General features: G+C 42.5%; 1 protein-coding gene across 5 annotated transcripts in view; it reads left to right on the forward strand.

Moving 5' to 3' along the window:
* MGAT5 (alpha-1,6-mannosylglycoprotein 6-beta-N-acetylglucosaminyltransferase) overlaps positions 1-14,518 on the forward strand; it is a 341,618-nt gene that overhangs the window by 186,914 nt on the left and 140,186 nt on the right. For all 5 annotated transcript variants that reach the window (XM_045825932.1, XM_045825930.1, XM_045825931.1 and 2 more), the window contains 2 exons: positions 3,267-3,343; positions 4,315-4,404. In XM_045825932.1, the coding sequence (XP_045681888.1) occupies positions 3,267-3,343; positions 4,315-4,404 (167 nt within the window). The remainder of the gene's footprint in view (positions 1-3,266; positions 3,344-4,314; positions 4,405-14,518) is intronic.

Consider the following 14,518-nt stretch of genomic DNA (forward strand, 5'->3'; position numbering starts at 1 on the left):
TAAATCTCCCCTGAAGAGCAGTAACATTAACCTGAATTTTTGGTTTTCAACCAAACTTAAATTGGAGGCTCTTCCACAGGTAGGAACGTGTCCTGTGGATACCAACTAACAAAAACATTATGTTTTGAATCTTTCTCATTGTGATGAAAACAAAATGGGGAGCTCTCCTCTGAGAGGAGCTGTGAGGTGATGGGGGTCTTTCCCTGTCACTGATGCTGGGGTTCGGAGCAGCCCTGGCCCACGCTGGGGAGGCAGCTGGAAGCGCCTGCTTCTCCCTTTCACAGATCTCTGCTACCCCAGAGCCTCAAGCCACTAAACTGAGCTCTTGGAATTCATTGTGTACTCATCATCTTCATCACTGTGTAACTAAATAGAAGACTCATCATAAGAAAGTGGAATTGCAGAGAAGACCCTGTTGGGTTAGTTGATAAACGGCCAGTTGGAGGAGCAGTAAAAAGCCTAGCCTGGTGGGGGTCTCAGCTCAGTCTGGCTCTCCCTGAGCAAAGAGGCAGACCCAGAGTGCCCATGGAACACAGGTGTGTTACTCAGTCGGACAGTACTTACCAGGTGCCTGGTGATGGGGCAGAAAGTCATCGCCTTCCTTAAAGTCCTCAAGGCTTAGGAGGCAAGATGGACAAAGGGGGTAAAAAAAAGAGCTCGCAATTGTTCACTGCCAGGGTGACACTGAAAGCTGACTGAGTGTGGGGAGGAAAGACTGGGACTGTTTGTTCCACAGGTGGGGCTTGAGCCGGGTCTCACAAGAGGCTTTTTACTGAGTGGAGAAAGAGCGGAAGGCGGAAGGGGTGGGAGGAAGGGCATTCCTGGCAGAGGATCCTACAGGTAGCCTTAAAAAAATCATTTCAATAGGTCTTAGCAGAAACGAGGCTCCTCATTTTGGAACTCTTTTAGCATAGCAGATATAGGGGGTCTGTGCCTGTTTTTGTAAATAAAGTTTTACTGGAACACGGCCATGTCCATTCTTCCCCCTGTTGCCTGTGGCTGCGTTGCTGGTACAAACCCGAGTAGGTGGTTGTGACAGAGACCATGCAGCCTGCTGAGCTTCACACATTTACCATCTGGTCCTTTATGGTCAGTGTTTGCTGACTCTTGATGTGACGTTTTTATTCCTAAAACTCCTAGTGAAGAGGATACACATTGTCAGCAGCCAGGCTTTGCTTGCAGACCTTCACGGACCTGTTAGTTTAGCCACCCAGTAATTTCTCTTCACCCCACACATTACACCTGCAACTCAGTAGCTTCTAGTTTTGATGACTTCTGGCTCTGAACATCTGGAATTGGAATACTACATGAAGAAAGGGAGGCATTTCACCCAAACATTTCTCCCCTTAAATGTTTAATTGCCCCAATTCCCAGCTGTTTTGGACTCAGTCTAATTTCTTACAACCTCTGCTGCTGCTGATTTGCTTGGTAAAATGTTGCCAAGCAAAATGGAATTAAAAATAGTGATAGGAGCCAAAGTCATTGAAAAGCATCAGTATTCGTTGGTGAGGCAGTCGATTTGATAAGTGGATTGTGGAGCTGGCTGTTCCCTTACAAGTAAGTGAGAGAGAGTGTGTGTTTTCAAAAGCAGCAATACATTCGAAGTACTGCTTTCTTGGATATAGTGACTGAAAGTTATGTCGAATTACATAACAAATGCCAGCTTTAAGCATCTGCTCTGTTCAGTGTTATCAGTTGTTAAGAGTGCTAGACTTTACAAATATTAACCTATTAAATAACAGCTGGGTGAAATAGAGGTGTAGTTATTCCCATTCTATAGATGGGGAAACAGACTTTGACAAGATAAATATGTTCCATGTTAACTGTTAAATGGCACTGCCCCCGATCTGTGATAAGGAAGATACTAGGTTTTCGCTGTAGTTATCCTTAGGAAGTAGAAAACACTGAATCAAGAAGTCAAAATTTCTCTGTTTCAGACTAGCAGAAGAACTGATTTTCAAGGAAAGATACAGCTAGCCCTCCCCTACCCCCTCTTTAGCACTAACCTCTCTTCTAGCCCCAGCAGCCGCCGACATCACTTACATACCACTGTCAATTGATATTGTGGCCTGGGATCCAATTTCTCATTGATACTTTGTAAAGATAGAAAACTGTCAGCAGTTAGTAATGGTGACATTTTCCAAGCAGGTCTGGAAAATATAGTAGGTCCAGAAAATATAGTATGTTTAGGGTCATTCTAACAGACAGCTCAAATGATCATTCCTAAACAAAACTCTGATTGTAACCTTCCCTCCTTAAAACCTTTCAGAGCTCTGCCACACCCTTGGCATAAGGACCAGAGTCTCTCTCTCTTGGTACTTGAGGTCTTTCTGATTTGGGGTGCATCTGCTTTTCCTGTCTAACCTCTCAGCACCTCCCAGTGTCGTTGCAGTCAGAGCAAGCCCCTGCATTTGCAGCAACCTACCACCTTAGTTCCTGAACACCATCTCTACCTTGTCCCTCTACCTGGCTCACTTCTACTTCCCCTTCACATCTCAGCTAAGCTGTAGCTGGACTCAAGAGGGAGGTCTTCTTTAATTCTCAGAGTGGGATGGGCATCCTTCCCTTGCCCCTCCTGAACATGATGTCAATCATACTACTGTTCAGTTGTTTAATTATTCATCTGCTGTTCACCCCTTTTAGGCTTCTTAAAGGCATTCTTTTTGTTTTGATTCTGTAGTTACAAGGAATAGGAGCCTATTTGAGCTAGTTGAAAGGGAGCTTACAGTGAGGAAATAATTGAAGCAGCAAGGAGATCTTCAAGGAAATTTAAGAGCTGAGTCCCTAAGAGGCTCTGCTCACAGATGTACCTAATGGCATTGTGCTCTCCGTCCGCTAACTCTGTTTGCCCCTGCCTCCTGGTGGCTGCCTCAGCCCTAGCGCATGTCCTCGTGAAGCTGCTCCTGAGCTCAGCCTGTCGCCATGGCCTGGCATCCTCCCCGCCAGCCTGCGGGCCCTCCTAATCCTGTGGCTCTGTTTCCTGCTCCCTACTTCTTTGGTTTCTCAGTTTCCCAGTTGTAGATTTCCAAGCAACTGCTCTGGTTGGTGTAGCACGTCCATTCAAACTGGGCCACACACATCCTGCAGGTGGGCTGTCCTCACTGCACATCAGTCAGACCTGCTGCTAGCTGAGGGGTTGCACGGGTCAGTGCATGGCTACCACTGTGACTCTGTTTTCCATTCCTCTTCCTGCCCCTTGCTTGCAAAGATGCTAGGCTTTGTTTCATGAACTTCATGTATTCTTTGCTCTTTTTCATCTTTTACAGATATCATTAATGGAGCTCAAGAAAAATGTGTATTGCCTCCTATGGATGGCTTCCCCCACTGTGAGGGGAAAATCAAGGTAAGGCTGAAGTATTGAGTATTCGTTTCTATCATCCTCATTTGGCACTAACTTGCCCTTTCTTAAAGGGTGAGTGAGCCCTTTAAGGGAGTTATTTAAGGGATGGTTCAGTCCTGCCTGTTTGGGGCTGTGGTCATGACAACCCTTCCCTGCCGCTGCCAACTCTGTGAGGTCAGTCTACAGTGGCTCCGACTGGTCAGACTGAAAGAGCCTGGACCATTTTAGGCGCCTGCTGTGTCTTTGAGGCTGCCTTTCCCTTGCTTTCCCAGCCTCCAGCAGGTGATCTTTCAAGGGTGAGTGACAAGGGGCTGCCATTATTTAGTGTCCAGCTTCTCTCTCTCAGTCCCTAGGCCCAGCTCTGAGGTCTCCAGATTGTCATTTAAATGTCATATTTGCATTTGCTATTGAATACCCAGAGACACTTGGCCACTTTTCCAGTCTTAATATTTTTTTAAAATATCTTATTTACATGGCCTGTTGTTGGGGAGACCGCTCCCCTGCTCAGTAGTTGCCAGAGAAAAGTCTTGGTTCAGGAGTATGATTAGGGTGGTGAGACCCAGCCCCGGGAACACTTCCACGGTCTCTGAGTCGCCTGCGCTCATTCATGCACTGCCTTCCTAGCACTGTGCTCCTGCTGGTGAAACCAGCTTTCTGGGGAGGGGATTTTGATGCAAGCATCCCATGAGGCACTTGCTCATGGTAAAACTCTCCTAGCTATTGCCTCTCCTGGGCTTTGCTGTCTGATGTGCCCATGACCTCTCTACCTTGAGCACATCTCAAGGCCCAGCCCAAGCCCGTGTGTGTCTGTGGATCATGCAGGAGCTGAGTCTGTCATCCTGACCACAGCTAAGTGACTGAGCTTAGGCCTCCACTTGAGCCGTGCACGTGTCCTCTCCCTCTGATAGGAGATGGGCAGGGTCACCAAGAACAGGCTGTTCAGAGATGTTCTTACCTGGCTCTTGTTGTTTCAGTGGATGAAAGATATGTGGCGCTCAGATCCCTGCTACGCAGACTACGGAGTGGATGGGTCCACCTGCTCTTTTTTTATTTACCTCAGTGAGGTGAGTGGCTTCGGAGGGGTGGATGTGTGTGGTTAAGTAGGTTTTGCAGACAAGCCTAGAATTCAAAGAGCTTGAAAACATGTATTGTTTTTACATGGTAGACCTGTGATTTCCTTCATTACTTTCCTCTGCCTGCCACATAGAGTGACATTTTTTTTTAATTTGACAGAAGACAGACATAGCTAACTAATTTTTTCTAAAACCAATTCTAAACCATTGAGTGTACTTTGAATGCACTTACATTGCTGTGCACCCATCACCACCCTCCATCCATCTTCAGAACCCTCCATCCTGTCCGTGTGAAACTGCCCATTAAACAGTAACGTCCTGTCCCCTTCTTCTCCCAGCCCCAGGCAGCTACCATTTTGCTCTCTGTGACTTTGACTACTTCAAGTACTCATATAAGTGGAATCGTACAGTATTTTTCTTTTAGTGATCAGCTTATTTTACTTAGCGGAACATTCTCAAGGTTTATCCATGTTGTAGCTATATCAGAATTTCCTTCTTTTTTAAGGTCAAACAATATTTTGTTGTATTACATACCGCATTTTACTTACCCATTCATCTGTTGATGGACACTGGGTTGCTCCCACATTTTAGCTATTGTGAATAATGGGTGTGTGTATAGTTCTTTGAGACCCCACTTTCAGGGTTTTTTGGGGTTTTTTTTTTGAGTATCTACAAGTGGAATGGCTGGATCACATGGTAATCGATTTTTTTTCCCTGAGGAACCTCCTGATTGTTTTCTAAAGTGGTTGCACCATTTTACATTCCCACCAACAGTACATAAGGGTTCCAATTTCTCCACATCCTTGTCAACACTTGTTATTTTCTGGGTTTTTTGTTTGTTTGAGAGTAGCCATCTTAATGGGGGTGAGGGACTCTCATTGTGGTTGTGGTTTGCATTTCCTTAATAATTACTGATGCTTGAGCATCTTTTCATGTGCTTATTGGTTGAGTTAACTATTTACTTACAGAATACACTAATTACTTTTGCCTTTTTTTCTCTTTTTTATTTAAAACAATTTTTTAAATCCTCACCTGAGAATATGTTTATTGATTTTTAGAGGAGGGGGGAGGGAAGGGGGGGAGAGAGAGAGAAATGTCAGTGTGAGAGAGAAACATCCATCAAAAACCTCAGATCAGTTGCCTCCCACATGCACCCTGAGCAGAGATTAAACCCTCAACTTTTCTGTGTATGGGGGTGATGCTCCAACCAATTGAGCTACCCAATAAGAGCACCTTTTTTTCCTTTTGAGTTTCATTTTTTGTACACTTGAATTAAAATGGCAGCCTTTTTTAATTTGTTTGTTTTTGTTAAGAAGTTGCAAGCATATTATAGACCACAAGCTTTAATGAACTTATGTCATCTTTAGGAAGGTTGAGCAGATGGAATAGACTTAAGACTTTATCCCAGGCAAGGTACAGGGGAAGGGCTGAGCAGGACAAACTCTGGCTTCCCCCTCCACCCTTCGTGGAAATGGGTGGTGGCTGATTTCAGAGGATGTGCACTTGGCAGGCTCTGGGCTGCCATTTCTCTTTCATTCTCTCCCCCAGTTTGTGTGCAGTTGCCCTTTGACAAATACTGCTAACACCTCCCTGGGCTGCCATGCAGGAGGAGAATGGCTCCATTATGAGGCTGAATGAAATGCTTTTTCCATAGTTTTTCTTGTAGGACTCAAGGGCCTCTTCTCTGTGGCATAAAGGTGACAGGGACAGCTTTTGGGGGATAGAGGCCAAACCAGTATACTTCAGGCATATGGCCTTGGATTCTATGGGTTGTCCTCCTGCACCTTTACTTCTCTTGGCTCTGTAAGACCAATTCTGACCTTTTGTTTTTTTTGGACAGGTGCCCCATGGCCTCCCCAGGGGATCGTGGGAACTGTCTCAGCTAAGACAGTTAAAATGCCTCTTGGAAATTAAAAGCACAGAGGATTGGGTGTGTGATGCTCCTCATTAGCAGGCTGCTGGCAAATTGATTCTGTGACATTTCTCATGGTATATGTCTGACTTAGGTTGCCAGTGGCCCATCTTCCCATTTCCTTCTCCAGAGGAGGAAGGCCTGGGGCCCTGGGTGAACCCCTCTCCAGTGAGCAGTCATAGGAAGCACCTGGCCTACCCTGAGGAAAAGGCTCTTCATTCCGTTTAATTTTCAAAAGTTTTCTCCCCTTTCCTTGGATAGAATTTAGCCAGAGTCCAGCTGTGCTCCCTGATTGACAAGCTGAGCTGATTTCACGCCTTCCTGAGAGTTAGCACATTGGGGCAGGCCGCCAAGGTAAAGGTGGAGGGTCGTACATTCCCACTCCAGCCTTTCTCCACCTGGGAAGGCCTGGGAGAATGGTCCAGCTGGCACTTGGCTGTGACTATTTGTGACATCCTTCCCTTCCTCTGGAGCAGCTGTCCTACTCCCACTCGTTTGAAGGAAGGACGTAGCTGAGATGAGAGAAAAGTGAGATTCTGGGGAAGGTGAACTGACAGGATGTGGGACAGACCGGCTGTATAAAGACATGATGGATCATATATACTTAATATTGGATCCTGGGTGTTTTCTTTCAGAACTTTTAACTATTTTTTCTCTTCCTGAGGTGTGGAACGGTTCTTCATTAGCTTATTCCAATCTCTATTTATGCAGATGATTGGGATTTTCTTTTTGTTCATTTGAATTCAGTTCGGTGAGCACTTATTGCACAGCTATTATATTCATTGATTGTCAACAATTACTGAGAACTCATTTTCTTGGCACCATGCCATGCATTCATTATCTTAGGAGAATAATGTAAGAGGAAGAGTGGATGCAGGCAATTGAACCAGGAGAGTGAAGATAATTCCCCTGGGGAGACAACTAAGAACTCTTTTTTAGTGTTAATTTGAAAATAACGTTGAAACTCTGTCCTTCTAAAAAATTTCCACTTTATCATAGCATCTTAATAGGTACCCTAAAAGAGTTAGTTAGGAGAATTTCACCAATATGGCCATTTTGATAGGAAGTATTGACTTGGCAGCCTCACACCTGACTTTAGCTTGTGTTTCTGATGCTTTCTAAACTATATATTTTTGGAAAAGTTACCTTCCCTCTTTGTGTCTTAGGTGCTTCCTTTATAAAGTAATCGTTTTAATTTTGTTTGTTTGTTTTGAAGGGATCCTACCTTGAGGATTCCTGACTGTATATGGGAACATGCTTAGAGTAGAGCCTGGCAGATAGATGACACTCAATACACCTAACTGATACCTCTATCTTTTCTTCTTTTTTTAAGATTTTATTTATTTTTAAGGAGAGGGACAAAGAGAAGGAGAGAAACATCATAACCTTTTGGTTTGCAAGAGGTCGTGTAATCCACTGAGCCACAGCAGTCAGGGCACTTTGTTTTGTGGTGTTACGTTTTTAGGACAGTTGTGGGGTGTCACTTGCCATTTTATGTGGAACCTTGAGTTTATTTTAGAATTAGGATCAATTTATGGTTTTTATTCAGCAATCTAATTTAATTTTAGATCCCTTGACTTCTGGTAATGTAGAAATTCAGCTATTTCCCTTGGCTTCTTTTCTTGGTTAGGACACTTCTGTTTGACTCAGATTGTGAGCTGATGTGTGAAACAGCTGAATTGTTAATGTAAATTATATTGAGATGTTTTCTTTTTTTAAAAGATTATTTGTTTATTTATTTATTTTTAGAGAAGGGAAGGCAGGGAGAAAGAGAGGGAGAGAAACATCAATGTGTGGTTGTCTCTCATGCACCCAGGACTGGGGACCCAGGCATGTGCCCTGTGACTGAGAATCGAACCGGCAACCCTTTGGCTCACAGGCCAGTGCTCAATCCACTGAGCCACGCCAGTGAGGGCTAGAGATGTTTTCTTAAGCCAATTCTACTCTAGTATTTTTAAAATCCTGGACAATATCTAAGGCTTTGTGGTGCTGTTTTTTGTCATCTTTTTTCCTCTTGATTTCTTGAAACTTTCCTTTTTCGTTCAATTTGTATCATATGCCAGGTTTGTCTTGCAATTGTGAAAATGACTGAGAAAGACATCTTCATTTGATGTGTTTACTTGTTTATCAGGTGTACCAGTGACTTTTATTCTTTTCTTAATCCATATGGAAAAAACCTGTTCTTATTTCCATCTACATTTAATTCATGAACTTTGGCAGATATAAAAAAAGAAGGTGAAATAAAATTTAGTCAGTCACCGGTTGAATGGAGCATTTAGATTCTGACCAGTCTTGGGAGATGGCCACCTCCTTCATTTTTCTGTCCCCCAGGGTCTCAGTGTGCCAGCTGTCACTGAATTGTGGAATTATAAACTTCTACTTTTACTGTCACCAATTTGTCGTCTACAGATCATTTCTGGTGAATTCCAGGAAGTAAAGCCGTTTCCCCTCACGTTATCCCCACAGACACCTGTTACGCAATGCTGTATTAGGGGCTGGATGTGGCAGTAAAAGCCCAGTCCTCGCCCTTTTGGGGTGGCAGACAGTACGAGAAGAATGAACTGTTAATCAGCTCCAATGTAGGCCAGACACCTCAAATACACAGTGTCATTTAAACCGCCCCCCAGCTCTGAGTAGGAAAAAGTCAATCCGAGTGGCCCTGAGGGGTTAAGCTGATGAGTGCTTCTTCACTTCTCATTGCTGTTGCTCCTTCCTGTCAACGGAGAACTGAACTCAGCTCAGCGAGGTGATTTGTCACCATTGACTTTGCATTCACTCCAATGCTCAAATCTACCTGTGTCTGAAATTTTGCCCTCATTCTACTAGTTTCTTTGAATCTATCTTCATTGCTAGTTTTCAAATACAGTTTTGATCTCCTACCCCCTGCCAAAAGAAACAGCACCTTGCAATTCTCCTGAGGACACAACTCATGAAAACTAGGTGCTCAGTCATTTTGAACAGTGGGAGTGAATGAATTAGGCTGCTGTGCATTTCCAGATCATCAGGCAGTTCATTTTCTGTATCTGTTCTTGTGAGCCATGTAACTATTCCCGTTATGAAGACAAGGCCTGGGAAGTAATTACTCTGTCATTGTTTCAGCTATATTAACTTAGCCCTCTGCAGATCCTTTTACTACGTTCAGCTTTTATGAAATTTAGAATGATTTTTTACCCCTATTGATATTATATTGATAGATGATGCTGATATATTTGACACAGACATTTTTTTTCTGTTTACACAATTATTCTAGCAACTAGCAACCACTATACCTTTCAAGACTTCTTAAATGGTTTGTGCTGTTTTATAAAGCACTTCCATTGCCATTGCAAGTATAGTTGCCCTGAAATAATCAAATTGCCTAGTGACTGATTGCTAGACCTTAGGATGTGTGCAGACTGTTGTTTCAAATGCCAGTTTGGCCTAGATGAGTGAGTGTGCGTGCACGTGTGTGTAACTCCTTCCTAAATGAACAAATGAAGCAGCTTCCTACCTTACTCATTGATCTGTCTCTTCTGTGTCATGAACAACAGGCATAAAGGTATTTGCCTCTTTCTGTTCTCCCTTGGCAGTATGTAAAACTAATATTGGCTGAGCATGCTATTAACCTTGAGTTTAAATTCATCATACTTAATCTCTTGATTAATGTCAAGTTTAATGCCCAACAGCAAAGGTTGAAAGCTTAACTGTTTGTGAATGTGAGCATGAAATGAAATCCTAATAACCAGCACAGTGATTTGGATTTATGGGCTGTGTTGGCTGCTAAAGATAACTTGGAAATTGTGTTGCATAGACTAATTTGTCAAAGTGGACAGCGATAAAGAACTGACTATTTAGATTGCAGGAGAAACCTGAATGAGAAAAACATAACTAACATTTTGGAACAAGTCAAGAGTATTTGAAAAATGTCACTAGACTGTTGCCTAAGAACACTAACACACACCTTTTAAATGTTGAACTGCTTCAGTAGGAAATTCCCTTTGTGCGAGATAACATTTCTTGGCAGTAAAAGAGTGGGGAGAGATTTATGATCATGTTCTTTTCCCTGTTTGAGTTCAACCTTTATTTGTATCTTATTCATCTCTGTGTTTTTGTAGCTCTTATTACCTGAATTCTGAGACATCCTTAGAAAAAGGATTTAAGAAAAAAGTCCTGAGTTTACACAACAGTCAGTTTAACTGATCTCTCAGTTTTCTCCCTGCAACCTCTGTCCTCTCCCAAGTTTATCTTCTCAGTGATACCTACCCTGTTTGTTGGTAAGTTTCAGATACTACAACATTTACATGGAGACTCTTTGCGCTGGCTTCCACCTCACAAAATTTGAAAGGACAGGACTTGCCAAAGCCCAAAGCAACACCTCCTTGCTCCTTGGACTACAGCTGGCAGGCAGAGGCTTCAGTGCATTCATCTCCAATTTGTTTTTCTTTAACAAACTTTTAAATACTGTCTTTTGTAATTTCTATTGCATGCCAATAAAATAGTTGTAAAAACGTTTTATGTTTTAAATTTAACATGGGAACTTTAATATGGCAAATTTCAAACACATAGATGAAAAGGAGGTGTGCAACGAGCCCCCTTGTGCTCACGACTCAGATTAACAGTTGTCATTTCATGGGCAATCTCATTTCTCCAGTAACCTCTGCCCTCCATTATTTTGAATTCCATGTGTGAATGTTTCAATATGTGGCTTTAAAAGAGACTCCTCTAAAATATATAAGTACTCCCATTATAACTACTAATAACATTTTGTATAAAAATAATGCAATTCTTTAATATCATCAAAAGTATCAAGTTAGTATTCACATTTTCTAGGCTGTCTTATGAATTAAAGTTTATTTGAACTAGGTTTCAAGTAAAGACCGTGAATTACAATTGTTGGTGTCTCTAAAGTCTTTTTAATTTTAAGTTCCCTTTTGCCACCACCCTACCACCACCTGACTTTTTGTTGAAAAAATTTATTTATTTGCCTTAGAGAATTTGTTACATTCTGCATTTATTACATCCCCATGTTGTTGTAGAACCTGGTTCCCAGCCCCTTATATTTCCTGTGAATTGATGGTTAGATCTGAGGCTTGATCAGAGTCAGCCTTAATATTTTTTGTAAGACTGCTTCGTGAGTGATATATACTAGGCACATCAGTGCCTGCTTGTCTCTGTCTGTGATGTTAGCTGCTGCTGGTGATCAGTGCATGGGTTCATCAATTCACTAGGGGTCCCTTTTTAATCTACCAGGAATAGTTCTGTGAAGAGAAAATACTCTTCTGGTATTTGGTACCCTGAGAGATAGTTCCTGTGGAAAATCTTTATACGTGTCTCTCTTGTTCGCCTAGCATCTTCCATTGTGAACTGTAATTGGTTTGTTTACTTGTACGTTTATTGGTTTTTATCATTATTGTGAAGTCATTGATTGAAACATATTTGATATGTTCACTCTGTTCCAGTTATTTTCTTACTGGGTCTCAAATTGCCCCTTCTTGGGCTAGAGTAAGCTAATTTGTATTATATTCTGAGTCCTTTTGTCATGACTTTGGTAGTTTATAAAACAGTTTTTTGTTTGTTTTTTGCTACCTGGTATGTCAAGCTCTTCCAGGTTCATCTTATACAATTTCTGCTCAAATCTGGAAACAACTATTCCTCTAATGACACCTGGTCCTGCTATGGGAAATAACACTCAGAGACCATCGTCTGCATGCCGAGGACCTGTGTGTAATGCTGCTGGGTGTTTCTGGGTACGGGAGTCAGAACAACAAACAGGAAGATAGACATTCCTCATTAAGGTTATGTTTTGCAGGGGGAGACAGACAAGTTAAAAAGTAATATACATTTTTAGATGGTAGTAAGTACCATGGAGAAAAATAAAACAGGAGAAGGGGGTGAAGAAATGCTCATGAGTGAGGATGCCCATTCTAGGGAGAGCGGCTAGGACGTGCCCACTGAGAAAGGAGAGGATGGTGTCTGGACACCAGGCCGGGGGAGAGCGAAAGGTGTGGGTGTCTGGCAGAGCGGTTCCTTCAGCAGAAGCCCCGGGATGGCCCTCAGCATCCAGTACGGAGAGCAAGCACACGGAGAATGATCTCCAGAGGAAGCTGTCTGTTTTGTTCACAGGTGCAGTGGTTCCTGGCACACATGTTTATTGAACGAATGATTCTATTTAAAACATTTTATAAATAGGTGTTAGCTTTTTGTTTGTTCTGAGTAGTAACCTCTCCCAGCTATCACCTTTCTAATTTTGAAAAAACACTTTGTAAATTGTGTAACATTAAAATCTGCTAAAACATTAATTTTGAGACATGAAGCAGGGTCATTTTGAGCACTTATTAACAATTTTAATATAATGTTCTTTAATGTTATATTTATAAGGGAGTACAAGGGTTCATGTTAGACCATTAGAATGGAATGAGCCAATTATATTGGAAGGCACAGCTTTCTTCCCCATCTTTCATTCTCATTGCCACTCAGCATTATTTGCCTGGATTTATGATTTAGGCAAAATTGCACATCGACACAAAAGGGAACTGTACCCCTGGTCTCTACCATGTAACTACCTCTATAAATTGGGTGATTTTGACTGTGGAAGTGTCCTCAATATGGACACGGGCTTGATGGAGGCCAGCTTGCCTCTGTGCAGCAGGAACTGTACCCAGTGAGAGCTGGTACAGGAAGCATTTCTATGCATTGTCTATGTGGTTGATTACACAGGAATTCATTTTCTGCCTCGCCTGGGTAAAGGAAAATGGACAGTTCTCCGACAGCCATTTGGGATGGATTTTTAAAAGTAACATCTTCTCATTAGAGCCCTGCTTGTTTTGTGGCATGTTGAAAACATACTGCAGCTTCTCTTAAGGTCTGCCCCTTCCCTAACATCCTGAGCAGAACTATCATGGATCTCTCCCGCCCTTGGCTCTATCTTGCACGTGGTAGGTTCGTACTTTCTGTTCATAATATTCCTGCCTCCTTTGGTCGGTGGCAGCAGTACAGTATGATGGAGAACACGTGACCTGATTGCCTGTCTGGGTCCCCCTCCTACCTTCGTGGTCTAGAGCGTTCCCTTCAGTTTTCAGTTGGTTTCTTCTCACTGAGGTCAAGGCTAAGCATGCCTTCGTTGTAACAAAATGATGGAAATGGATAAATGCCACGTAAATGGAAAAGAGAATCATCATCACAAATGTCTTTAATGCTGAAGTGATGTTTTTGATTTATTTATTAACTCCTCAACACATAATGATTGAGTCCCTGTCATCTCCCAGGCACTGCTCTCAGGGATGAGGATAAAGAACTGAACAGGCAAATTGAAACTTCTGTCCTCAAGGAGCTTACATTCGGATGGGGCAGCAAACAATAGTAAACAGTAGTACATGAAAAAATTTTCACAAGTAGTGAGTGCCCCCCTGGAAAAATAGAGTAAGGATTTAGTGTGGCCAGGTGAGTAGGTCAGAGAAGGCTTCTCTGAGGAGAAGTTGGAGCATACTGTGTAAATAAGGGAGTGAAGCATGAAACTCTCTGGAAGGAATAGGAAATGCAGACGCCCTGAGGTATAGGGTTACTAGATAATATGGGGGATAGCCAGTGATACTTAATTTTCCAGTAAACAATGGTTTTTGTAGAGATTTTATTTATTTAAAAAAAATATTTATTAATTTTTAGAGGGTAAGGGAAGGAGAAAGAGAGAGAAACATCCATGTGTGGTTGCCTCTTGCACAACCCCAACTGGGGACCTGGCCTGCAACCCGGGCATGTACCCTGACTGGGAATTGAACCAGCGACCCTTTGGTTCAGAGGCCAACATTCAGTCCACTGAGCCACACCAGCCAGGTCAAGCAATGGCTTTTTAGAACTATAAGTGTATAACATAGTTATACTAAAACAAAATCATTTATATGAAATTCTAATTTAACTGGGTGTTTGGTTTTTTTCGCTCATACATGCCCACCTAAACCTGGCAACCCTTCTGAGGTAGAAATGTTCTGTTCGATGTGCAGGACATTGGATGAGAGTTATAAACAGGGAGCTACTTTATAGCTTACAATACGCCAAGCAGCAGGAGCACAGTAAACCCATTTTGAAGAATTTTATGTAGAAGATTAAGGCACTGACACTCTAATATTGAAGAATGGACTGTGCTTATGGGACTGTAGGAACCAAATGTCAAGTTTCTGTGGGTATCGAGTGGGGATAAGCACCTCTGCTCTGGGGCAG

This window comes from Phyllostomus hastatus, unplaced genomic scaffold (genome assembly GCF_019186645.2).
Source record: "Phyllostomus hastatus isolate PE091 unplaced genomic scaffold, TTU_PhHast_1.1 phas_scaffold_60, whole genome shotgun sequence".
Classification (NCBI taxonomy): Eukaryota; Metazoa; Chordata; class Mammalia; order Chiroptera; family Phyllostomidae; genus Phyllostomus; species Phyllostomus hastatus.